General features: G+C 35.4%; 2 protein-coding genes across 4 annotated transcripts in view; one reads left to right on the top strand and one right to left on the bottom strand.

Annotated features, from left to right (window-relative positions):
• Nucleotides 1-10618, top strand: part of LOC106139895 (uncharacterized) — a 112878-nt gene extending 102260 nt beyond the window's left edge. The window contains exons 3-6 of one of the 3 annotated variants that reach the window (XR_009657128.1): nt 4522-5924; nt 6375-6494; nt 7031-7085; nt 7253-10618. Coding sequence is in view for 2 of the 3 variants with exons in the window: in XM_060947540.1 (XP_060803523.1) it covers nt 4550-5924; nt 6375-6484 (1485 nt within the window). In the remaining variant the exon portion in view is untranslated. The remainder of the gene's footprint in view (nt 1-4521; nt 5925-6374; nt 6495-7030; nt 7086-7252) is intronic. The other 2 variants (XM_060947540.1, XM_060947541.1) reach the window with 2 other exon arrangements.
• On the bottom strand, nt 1073-2692 carry LOC132902425 (uncharacterized). The gene has a single exon (XM_060947403.1). The coding sequence runs from the start codon at nt 2690-2692 to the stop codon at nt 1073-1075; it is 1620 nt and encodes a 539-aa protein (XP_060803386.1).
• Nucleotides 10619-12191: the final 1573 nt, after the last annotated feature.

The following is a 12191-nucleotide window of genomic DNA, read 5'->3' on the forward strand; positions in this document are numbered from 1 at the left end:
TACATAAATCAGAGAAGTTATAGGTACATACCCGAGGTAGGTAATCTTAACCTGTGCCTTCATGCGCATTTTATTTGGACACACGCTCGGAAACATCACCTACTAAAAAGCAGTATTTGAATTAGTTATAAGGCTTGATCGATCCTATAATACTAGTGTACAGTACAATATATCCACGGGAAAGCGAGGCCCTGTGGCGACTATGGGCTATCAAATTACGAGACCGGACGGTCAACGGGCCCTTTACGAGGCGCTTCCAGTCTGATGATGATTTACATGCAAGGAATATTGGGCGGAAGCGCGACAAAGCGGGACGACACGTCGCCATGGCAACCGTAGGGAACCGCGGCAAGATTAAAAAGGTTATAGAGGGGTAACTTGATAATTTTACTCTACAAGTTGGTATGGTAAAATTATAAAATAAATAATTAATAACGAATCAATCAATAATGAATTTTATTCCATCTTTAAGTCTTACGACTGAACGTGTCCATCACCAATTCAAAAGACTTATGGCTAACTCAATCTGTGTAATCTGTCCCGTATATATATACTTATTTATTTATTTACAGCTCTGTCTACCCCGGAAAAAATAATATGTGACTATATTTTTGTGTGTTTATATATTTTTAATAACCTGTCGGGTATTGGGGTGAAAATTCATAATTTTATTTATTGTATGTTCAATGAGGGTCCAATTAAATAAAAATACCGTGTCCTAGGCGAACTAAAAAAGAAAAATTTATTCCTCCATCTTACCAACTAATAACAAAAAAAAACCATAGCAACCGAACAATGCCAAAAATCAAAAGAGTCCATAAACTTACAACAAAACTTTATGCTTGGACATTCCGCCCACCATGGACATTATGTCCATAAAACAATGAATGAGATGTTAAAAACATTCACTATGCTATCTTTAAACTTAATGTTTTACTTAACAAAAATCAAATCTTCATAAATGTAACGAAAGTAAAAATAACAAAAAGAAACTAACCTACTAATTCATAAGAAAAGGTTAATAGAAGTGCATGTGTATCAGTGTAAATGATAAAAAAAATACCACAAATTTCTATTTAGCTATACACAACTTTGAGACGGGTCTTTTAATTATATTCCCTTTACATTTTAAAGTAACAACACGCGTAATCTTATCCAACCCAGGGTGCTTTTGAGTTATAACTCCATACAACCATCTCGCAGGGGGAAGATCATCTTCCTTTACTAGTACTATATCACCAATATTTGGTTCTGGCGTTTGATAACTCCATTTGTACCGATGTAAAAATTGTGTAAGATACTCCTGAGACCACCTTCGCCAAAAATCTTGTACCATGCGTTGCATAAACTGCCATCGTTTCAAGCTACTCATGTTTGACGTTTCATAGTTTGCATCTGGTACAAGTACTAATGGCTCCCCAATCAAGAAGTGACCTGGTGTTAAAGGCTCGGGATCATCAGCCGATGAGCTTAAGCTTGATAATGGACGCGAATTAAGACAAGCCTCAATTTGAGATAAGAGAGTGCTCATTTCTTCAAAAGTAAGTGTAGAAGTTCCGATTATCCGTCTAAGGTGATATTTAGTGGATTTTACGCCAGCCTCCCATAGTCCTCCAAAGTTGGGGGAATGCGGTGGGATAAAATGCCATTCAGTACCATTTGTAGATAACCAATCCGCTATTTCTGGCAGTAATCTAGACTTTTCTGCAAATAATAAGGACTTCAATTCACGTTCTGCACCCACAAAATTTGTACCATTATCACTAAAAAGCTCTGCGCAATGTCCTCTTCTAGCTACGAATCTTTTAAAGGCAGCAATGAATCCTTGAGCAGTAAGGTCACTTACTACTTCTAGATGGATTGCTCTAGTCACCATGCAGATGAATAAACAAATATACCCTTTATATGCATGATGACCACGCCCTTTGGACGTTCTTATAGCAATAGGACCAGCATAGTCGACGCCACTTCTTTTGAAAGGTCTCATTGGTGTAACTCTGGCTGTTGGCAATTGTCCCATCAGTTGCTCTCTACGTTGACTTGCATATCGAATACAAATAACACAATTGCGAATATAATGCTTTACTTGGTTTTTAGCGTCAATAACCCAGTATTTTGTTCTAAGATGATTGATCATAATTTGAATACCCCCGTGAATAGTTCGTTCGTGCGTATCCTTTATAATTAAGTTTGTTAAATGAGCTTTAGCCGGAAGAATGATTGGATGTCTTTTATTTACGTTCAAGAAAGTAGCTGTTCTATCCAACCGCCCACCAACACGTAAAAGTCCATCATCGTCAAGGTAAGGATTTAACGGTTTAAGTTTGCTTTTTGTTTTAACTGTTCCTCCTTTAGTTATACTTTCAATATCTTCATAAAAACTTCGAACTTGGCATTGCTTTACGTATATATGTAATGTTTGTTGTAATTCTACATTAGTTAGCCATTGAGGACCTTCATTGGTTTTATTAATGCTTTTCAAAATAAATCGCCTGCACCACGATATAACTCTTAGAAGTCTCCTTAATGATGAGAATCTTTCCCATATAATAACATCATCATCTATACTTGTTAATACTTGACATATTTTAATACCTTTTTCTTCTGTATTTGTATCATATGTTATATCATCTCCATTGTAATTTATGACTACCTTTCTCAAAAAATCTGGTCCTTGCTTCCACAGTCTCATTTTTGAAATGTCAGACGGCATAATTCCACGCGATGCAATATCCGCAGGATTATATTTTGATTGGACATGAGACCATTGAGATCTGTCTAAACTTCCTAAAATCTCTGCTACACGGTTAGCGACGAATACTTTCCACCGGCTTGGATGGCTACTAAGCCATGCAAGTACAACTGAAGAATCACTCCACGCATGAATGTGTTGCTTTGGAATACCTAAAGTATCAGCTACCTCTATTAATAATTTAGAAAGTAGTGTTGCCCCACAAAGTTCTAATCGGGGTATTGACAGTTGTTTGATAGGAGCTACTTTTGTTTTAGAAGTAACAAGGTTTACATTAATATTACTACATTTATCAATAACACAGATATAGACAACTGCGGCATATGCTTCACTCGATGCATCGCAAAATCCATGAAGCTGAATACTTTAAGATAAATAAATAAATATAAATATATACGGGACAAATCCCACAGATTGAGTTAGCCTCGAAGTAAGTTCGAGACTTGTGTTACGAGATACTAACTCAACGATACTATATTTTATAATAAATACTTATATAGATAAACATCCAAGACCCAGGCCAATCAGAAAAAGTTCTTTTCTCATCATGCCTTGGCCGGGATTCGAACCCGGGACCTCCGGTGTCACAGACAAGCGCACTACCGCTGCGCCACAGAGGCCGTATAATAATCATTAATCCTCCAACAGATTTTTATGAAAATCTAATTATTTAATCTAAGTCCGTATAAAATAACTATGTGCGAAACGACACTGCTACCCGTAGAGTAATTTCAAAATGTTCTTTTGAATCGACATTTGAATTAATACTAAGAAAAGTTATTTAAAATTTGAAATTAACTTAATTGTTTCAAAGTTTATCTGTGACAAACAATTTTTTAACGCTGCATAATTGTTCGTTAATATATTTTTTATATTAAACATTACTATAATTTATTAAATTTATATGATTTTGTAATGAAATAAGATAAATAAGTAAGCCACTTAGAGTCAAGTTATCCTTCTGTAATCTCCACAATAGTGTCTTCGTGCCGCCCTTGCCATGCGACACTCTAGTTCACGGACACTTATCGTTATCGTAATAAATTGGTCTGGAATTCCCTAACTTTAAGAGATTCGCAACAAAAATTGGAGAGGGGATTTCGTTTTTACAAATGCGATCAGATTTTCTTGAATATTCATAGACTGCGGCGCGACGGGGAATTTATTGTGCGTTTATCTTTATGGTTTATAGGTTTGTTTCTTTAATATGTTACGATGTTGGTGTCTCTTTTAACTTTGCGTTAGTGTTAGTTTCTGACGTGATTTACACTACACCTGATAACAAGACAAACAATTTGCACAAGCAATGAAAATATATTTTTTTTTAATTTCCCACACCAAGCAATTCCCCAATTCCTTTATTCAAAACACACCATATTTCAATCGATTAAAACAAATATTCTCTAGTCGCTTATTATATGTATAAACATCCGTGTAATCCCGTCCCCCGATTTACAACGCAGCGACTGATGATGATATATCGACGACGGGCTGCTGTGTTGATCGCCACTTACCCTACCCTTATCACGGACCATGTAATTTTGGATTCATTGCCCTCGGCTCCTACAACGTGGCTGTCTCGGAGACCTTTAATAAAAGTAAAATATTTCATACACAGTATCTTCAGTGACGTAAACTATTTATGTCCTACACCGTAACTTAAATTACTTTTATTATTTACTAAGTTTCGCGCTGGAGATTACACACGTACTTGCGAACGTTTACGAGTATTTTACAATTTCTATAACTTCTTTTTTAATTCTTTACAGGTCCTAATTGGATATGAGAGGATGAGCCATGGAATCACGGAGCGCGCCGCCCAGCCCCGACGAACCGGGGGAGGCGGTGTACGACACGCGTTGTGGTCGATACCCAACGCCGTCCCTTCAGAGGACCTTTGCCAGTTGTCGCGAAACCACCAGACCTCGGCCACACCATCGCCATGCTGCTTCAGAACCGGCACGACCCGACGACCGTGTGCTAATTACAGCTGAAGTACATGACTACCCTTCCTCTGAATCGGGAATAGCAGCCGATTGTCCCCATCCTCACACGAGTAATGCTGATGACAGCCCTTCTTACGATAGATCTGATTACGAAGGTAACTCGAGTTACAACTTGAGACACACAACAGACTATCACCACACCTTAGATTGTAAACATCGGCCAATCGATTATAATCGGAGTCACACACCAGATTATAATCATGGTCATGGCTCAGACTGTGACCGACCTCATCCAAGGTCACAAACTGCTCGACGTCCTCATAGAAAACATAGACGAGATGAAGAAGATGGGGCCCAGTCATTGGACGAAAGATGTGCTCGCGATTTAGATGAAATTTTACCAGCAAGATTGGCAGCTGTCAATTTGTCGAGAGAACCTCCTCCGCAAACTTGGAATAGAAGTAACATTGCTGCTACAATGGAAAGATTTGAGCCAGTCGACTATTCTTATGCTTATTATGATCACCATTTATCTATGCCATCGTCATCTAAAAAAGCCAATCGTCAACGAGGTCGTGGTGGAATTCCTCGAGATCGCTCCGCGCGGCATAATTACGTCACTAGATATGGAACAGAAGAAAATATTTACGAAGAAATAACTGATGGTTCTAGGACGTGTCCAAAACATCGATATGCTCCACGACAATCGCTGGTTTCGTTAGATCGAAGTGTAGTGGAAGAAGAAGTACGTAGGGTGGAGTCTAGGCATAAAAGAATTCTAGGTGAACTAAATCTAAGCGTAGAAGCTATGTTAATGCCAGAATGTGAATCACCTGATTCAGAAAGAGCAGAAGATAGAGACAATATAGAAGAATTGTTACGAGTAGGTCCTACAGATGAATTACTTTCTCCAGCAAGCTGTAATCCACCTGATTTAGATAGTGGATTTAGTGGCAGCAGTAGCGGAGCAAGCTATGTTGGCAGTTTACGACGTAAGCCAACTGGATCTGTACCTCACTTACCCGCGGTGGCATATGGGACACGTGGGGCTGGTGTTCGCATACTTGGTGCTGATGAATGCGGTATGCGGGGTCCAAGAGATGCTACTTCACCCCGAAGTTCAAGCTGTGGGGATGCAAAGACAACTGGATTTTGGAATAAAAAAGCGTGGAAAAAAATATCTGGTTTCTCAAGCTCTAATAGCATCAACAAAGCGGGACTGACTGGTAAGTGCATGAAACGTTTTACCTTGTTTTTAGCCTAATGTAGGTAGCTAATATTAAATTCATGTTGTTGTTCACTTGCATGGAAAAGTTCTTAGACATTTTAGCATTACAAGCGCTGCTTTCACAAAAGTAATTTTTAACTTCTGTATTTAGCTCAAACGAAAGTTTCAGACTAAGTATACTTAAAACATCATCTACAGCCATCACACAAACAAAATATATTTTAGAACAAAATTGCACGAAGTATAAAGATCTTTTCTCACATAAAACGTGAATGAATCCGAGCGGTATCAAGTCGTGAAAACCCTGAGAGTATCATCCCTTTTTTATTTCGCCCGCTTTCGTTCGCCCATAGGCGTTTTTCAAATGGACGCGCGCGTGGCTCTGTATTTGTTGTTTTCGTTTTTTTTTTTGTTTATTTTGTTAACGGAACGGCGTTTTGCATTGCAGGTCTGCTCGTTAGGTACACTTTCCGGCGTAAGTCCGGCTCGCAAGGCTCTCAGGGCAAGCGGCGTTCCGAGCCCGTCAAATGCGATGCGTGCCTCTCACAACGATGTTAGCCGCTCTATGGTAAGGCTCCAAACACATCAAACTCCAAAAAAATTTAAATTCAACTGAAGTGTTTTCGTTAAACGGTTAGGCTTTTGACTTTTATTTTTATTTATTTTTCAATTGGAATGGCGCGTCCATAAAAATTGGATTTATATTCAAGGATTTCATAATTCCATTTTTTCTTTAATTTTTATCATAAATTACTGTCCCCAAAAACACAATACTGTTATCTCGATCTTAATAAATGCTATCAAACATTCGAAATACTCAGCGTCGATAACAAGCAGCGCAACGCGGCTGGGTCAGAAGCGATTAACAAAGTCGATACAAAGTTCCCTCATTAAGGTATTGCAGATATTACTTCTGCAAACTTTGACTCGAGATAAGTTTTGTTCCACAAGAACCAAGACAATAGCATGCGCTACCACTTAATTAAGCCTCGTCGATACGTTATGAGCGGAACTTCTAGATAAGTCGATATAACAAAAACGTCTACTTTGAAAACCAATTAATGAGCATCTCGGATGGCTGAATTTGAAATCTCTTGGTTGCAGATGAAGCCTGTAGGCCAAGCAGAGCTAAATCCAGAACATCTACTATGCCCTACAGGTTAATATATCGTATTATAATTACTATATATTTATATTCTTTTGCCGTTGTCGATTTCGCCAATATTTGATTTGTAATGCTTTCGTAAATTAGACAATATTTGAATCATATAATAAATGCGGCAATCGAGAAATTCCCTCCTAATTGTAATATTTTTATTGTTACAGCTACTCCAACGGAAAACTGGTGGTGCCGTTGGATTCCCTAGCACAGAGCTGAGGGGCCCGGCCCCCTCACCATCCCCGCTTCGAACTCCTTAGAGGGACTGCTAAACACAAAGGGACAACGATAAACACGAGAATAGTTACATAAATCACTATGGAACTTTGTAAATCATTTTAACGGAAACATTCCAAATGACTTTATGCGGATATATTACAGTGTGACGACACCTTTATGAGTCTCAAAGACAAACAGGTGTGTTGAAGTGTGCGGTGGATACAAAATGACTTTTGTAACGAGGCGTGTATACGGTGAAGTGATAGAAAAGCCTAATTAATTATTTGTATTGTTATTGGAATCGTTTCATAGAAACGTAATGACTACGTTGTTGTTACTTATCAATTTTTAGTAGTTATAGATACAAGAAAAGGCTGAGAATTTGAATCAGATTTTGTACATGATAAATGATGCTGCCATTTTAGCTAAATTAATATCCATTGTACTAATGATGTCCAATGAACTTTGCTATATGATGGTATTGTTGATGTATTAAAATAATCTTATACTCTCGGTCATTTAAATCAAATATTTATAGTTGCACCAGTTTATATCGTCGTTCAGAGAGCAAGTCCATTTTTTATTTAAGTATAATAAAAATTTCAGATCTGAATAAATATAAAACCGTGTGGTATTTTTACATTATAATTTTGACACTGTGAAGTTATTATTGAAAGACCTAACCAAATATATAATGAGATATTGAAATAAATATCGTGGATATCGCAGAGGAGCATAATTATACTGTATTTAAATTCTTTAATGATGTATGTATTTCGTAATTGATAAAATTATATAGATGGTCCAACCTATTTATTTTTAATACCTTTTAAGATCCGTGTATAAACTTTGTTTTATATAAATAAAAAGTTTTTCGTCGAGATAACGCAATTGTTAATAATTGTTAGTACATAGTTGTATATTTTGTAAATACATATAAATGATGGTGCACTCTGTTTTTATGTTACTGTATGACACATTATACGCAAAGTCACATTTGAACTTGCTTTTTCATTTAAGAGATAGTTTGAAAGTTGAATATCGTCGGGCTGGGTATAGTATAGACACCAGGTATATATGTATATGTCTTAGAAGCGTGAGTGTGAGTGACATTAATTATTATATAAATTTATTTTTCCTAATATTTTTTTTTATCTACCGCCAAAACCTTTGCCACTTTTGACTTTTTTACTTTTAATTGCATTATATATGATTTAAAAATAGAATTTAAAGTTTTTATTTATTTTTATAATAAATACACTTTGAAACGTTGGTATGTGTACAGAAATATATATGTTTTATGAGCTTCCCTTATTAATATGAAAATACGTTGTGGACTTAATCTAACATTTTAATCTACACAGAACTATATAGGAACAAGGAAAACTATGTGAATTGATGTCGACCAATTTTGAATGCAACTAAAAATTTTAATTGATTCTCTATAATTTTCTAACAAAATTTTCCAAGAAACCACTAAACGCGTAATATTTTTTTTTAGATTAAATTTATTATGTAGCCTGTGGCCATAATTAATTATAAGGCGCCATCATGTGGAGACCTTAGTCTAATGTGATAAAGACCACACGGAGGAAGTCCTGCTAGTACCATATCAAAACAAGTTAGAAATCAAAAACGTTGCAACTCAAATCAGAGTGCAAAAAACCAATGCAGCTATTATTTATGTTATCGTTCTTTGAAAAAAATCTTTGCTACGAAGTAAATCTATGGAAATAAATGAAAAGCGAGTGACGTTCGTCATTCCTCTTTTGTCTTATAGTTTGCACGGTCTATAAAATTGCGGGTTTTCTTGAATGTTCTTTTTTATGATTCTAGCATTAGTTTGTATGTAAAAGAAACGAATGCTATCCGCTACAAGTACATAGATTTTTGTTTTGTAAAAATGGTTTTAGCAAGGTTTGGCGCAGCAAAAAACCCCTTTTGTTAGAGAAAGACTACTAGACCTCTCTAGATTTCATTATTTTAACGCTGTTTTCAATTAAACTTGCTACACATTCACACTCTAATGACATTGTGTTATCATGTCTGACGATATAAAAATAGCTCTAGACTTAACAATCTATTTTCAAAGATGTGTTTGTAGAAAAATATACATGTTATTAACTTTGGGTATCTTTAACCTTTCCACGCCTAAATAAACTCGTATTTGCATGAATTACAGTGTGTACAAACCTCAAAGTTAGTTTCCTTATATTATGGCATACACACACATATCACATTTTGATAAATATTTCATGGTAATATGGCTTAATGATGGAAGTAAGATTCAGAACTAGTGACAGTTTACCGAAGCCTACGGCCTCAAGAAGAATTCCATGAATTAAAATTATAGCTTATGGCCTACTAACTCTACGATATAATAATTTTATTGAATTTCAGCTGCGATTTTTCGATCAGCTGCCTAAAAGTTCTAGAAATTTCTGAATGCAAATAAAATATATTTAATATATATAAAAAAAAAAAATAGCGGCCAAACTTTCAGGCTTGTATAAACAAACCCGTTCTATGGTGGAACTCCTACCGCGGACATATCAATAAAACTTTACATTATTAATAATAAATTTATTACAAGGTATATATTTCTACAAACACATTGTATAGGAAAAATATCGCTTACTCTACGGCCTATTTTCACTTAAATTTATGTAAATATAGTGTACAATTATTCACATCAGTCACGTCGCAATACCTTCGCTGTATTGGTTTTGTAACTAAAGCAAATACTTTTATTTGTGCCGCGTTAGTTGTTGGTAGAACAGATATAAAACATTGGTATTGGTACTTACCCTAAAATGTATTCAAATTAATATTATTTTATTAAAATTGTTCATTTTTGATAACATTTGATTGGGTTAATCTATCCAATAGGTTTTTAGTCAAGCCTGTGACTTGATAATACAAAATGTTTTTTTGGATTTTTGTAGATTTCTTGACAGCATATGAGACAGAAATTTTAATGATTGCGAACATAAATAAAGAGACAAATGTCCTTGAGTTAACGAAGTAGATTATTTATTTATAGGTATAAAATTATTTGTTTGTTTCTTTGTAATATCTGTATTGCACAGAAATTTATACAGTTACAAGCAATAGTACATAGTAATAAAATAAAATTATTTTTTATATAATTTACAACCAAAAATCAGTGCTACCAACATCATAACGTATTATCATAAAAGATTCTACTGTTCTAAGCTTTTTGACTGATAAAAACGTAAATAATCTCAATGTTACATGAATTTCTTTGTCTGTAATTTAGTGATCGTGTTCAAGTCAAAAAAGATTTTTATCAAATAAATCACAAAATATAAAACTTTGTACATTTATTCCAAAACCTACCTTTCAGATATATATGATGTCTTCATTATTTTGGGTATAGAGGTATTTGTTGCTATTCCCGAAGGACACTTTTAGCTGGATGGACTAGATCCAGACAAAGTGACAGCTCATACAACTTATACATACAGCTTATAAAGAATGATCACATAATAATCATTTTCATTGGTTGACTTTTACAATTTGCACAAAGAGAAAAGCAGCCGACCTGACAAGCACTACATTTTTTCCTTCAGACCAGCACAGCAGCATCTTTGAGTAAATTTCTACATTAATATATTAAAGATAAAGGGTATATTTTAAATACCAAATAAACAGCACATCCAAAAAAAGTAATTATAACAACCACAAAGACAAATCATAATTTATTCATATTACGTGCCAGTGAAAACACAAAGGGTTACCCAAAGGAAAAAAAAAACAAGCATAGCTTGCTGGCACAAAGATCTCCACCTAATTTAGCCTTCGTTTTAGTACCCAGATGCAAGACTTCCTCATTTAGTAAATGGGGTTCCTGTATTCCTTTCACCTCGCGAACAAACGCCCTAAAATTCACCACTATACGCCTCCAACGAGTATAAAATTTCGCTCAGAGGGGAGCCACAGAATTGGGCCCTTTGTGGCGTCACAAAGGGTTAATTGTTTAATTACCAATAAAAATAAAACAGAGCATTCATTGTTAGGCGTGGTACAGCTGCCTCTCAAATTAAATGTGTATTTTAAGCATCTTTTGTATACAGAAATCGTGAACAGTTGAGTAACTAGGTTGTTACCTAAGAACTGAAAATTTTATTCTTAATAGGATCAAAATGTCTTGCAATAACAAAAACATCCAGACTTCGTGATTTCGTATAATTTAATTAGAACAAATCCAAGGCTTCAGATGCTGCTATCCATAAGTAAAAAAGAGGTGGTATAAGTTTTGAACTGAAATGAGCTTATTCTGGAAAAAAGAAGAAGATAAAGATTCTACGGTAGATAATGGTAATCAGACTAGAAACTGGATGTGTAGCCTTAGTCTAATAGTAAAAGATTAAGATGAACAAACTTTTGCAACTGGATATAATAATGCAATATAGGCTACGTTCCCCTGCAAAGGTCGCGGAGTTCAAACAGACAGACAACAGTGTAAAAACCTGACTTACCCAATCTAGGATTTTTAGTCAAAGCGCACCTCGGGCTCTTCTCCTTTGAGATGCGACGACACAAACGGTACTCGTACTAACACCAGAAGAAAGATGAATAAATTAATTAATGATGATTTGGGTAAATCGAAACAAATTATTTTAATATATACGTAGGTATGAAAATGTATAAAACAAACATGTCAGCTTTCCTAATTCCTGTCGGGTTCGGATCATGTCATCATAACAGGTTACTAAACAGTTATCGCTGTGTCAATACGGGAGCGGTTACAAAATAGAGCAATACTGTGCTGACATATGCATATTTAAACTGTTGTGTGAAATATATGGACATATTTCACGCAAAAGGACAGTACCTACAGAAGAAAGCGGTGATTAAAAAGAG

This window comes from Amyelois transitella, chromosome 13 (assembly GCF_032362555.1).
Source record: "Amyelois transitella isolate CPQ chromosome 13, ilAmyTran1.1, whole genome shotgun sequence".
In the NCBI taxonomy this organism is placed as follows: Eukaryota; Metazoa; Arthropoda; class Insecta; order Lepidoptera; family Pyralidae; genus Amyelois; species Amyelois transitella.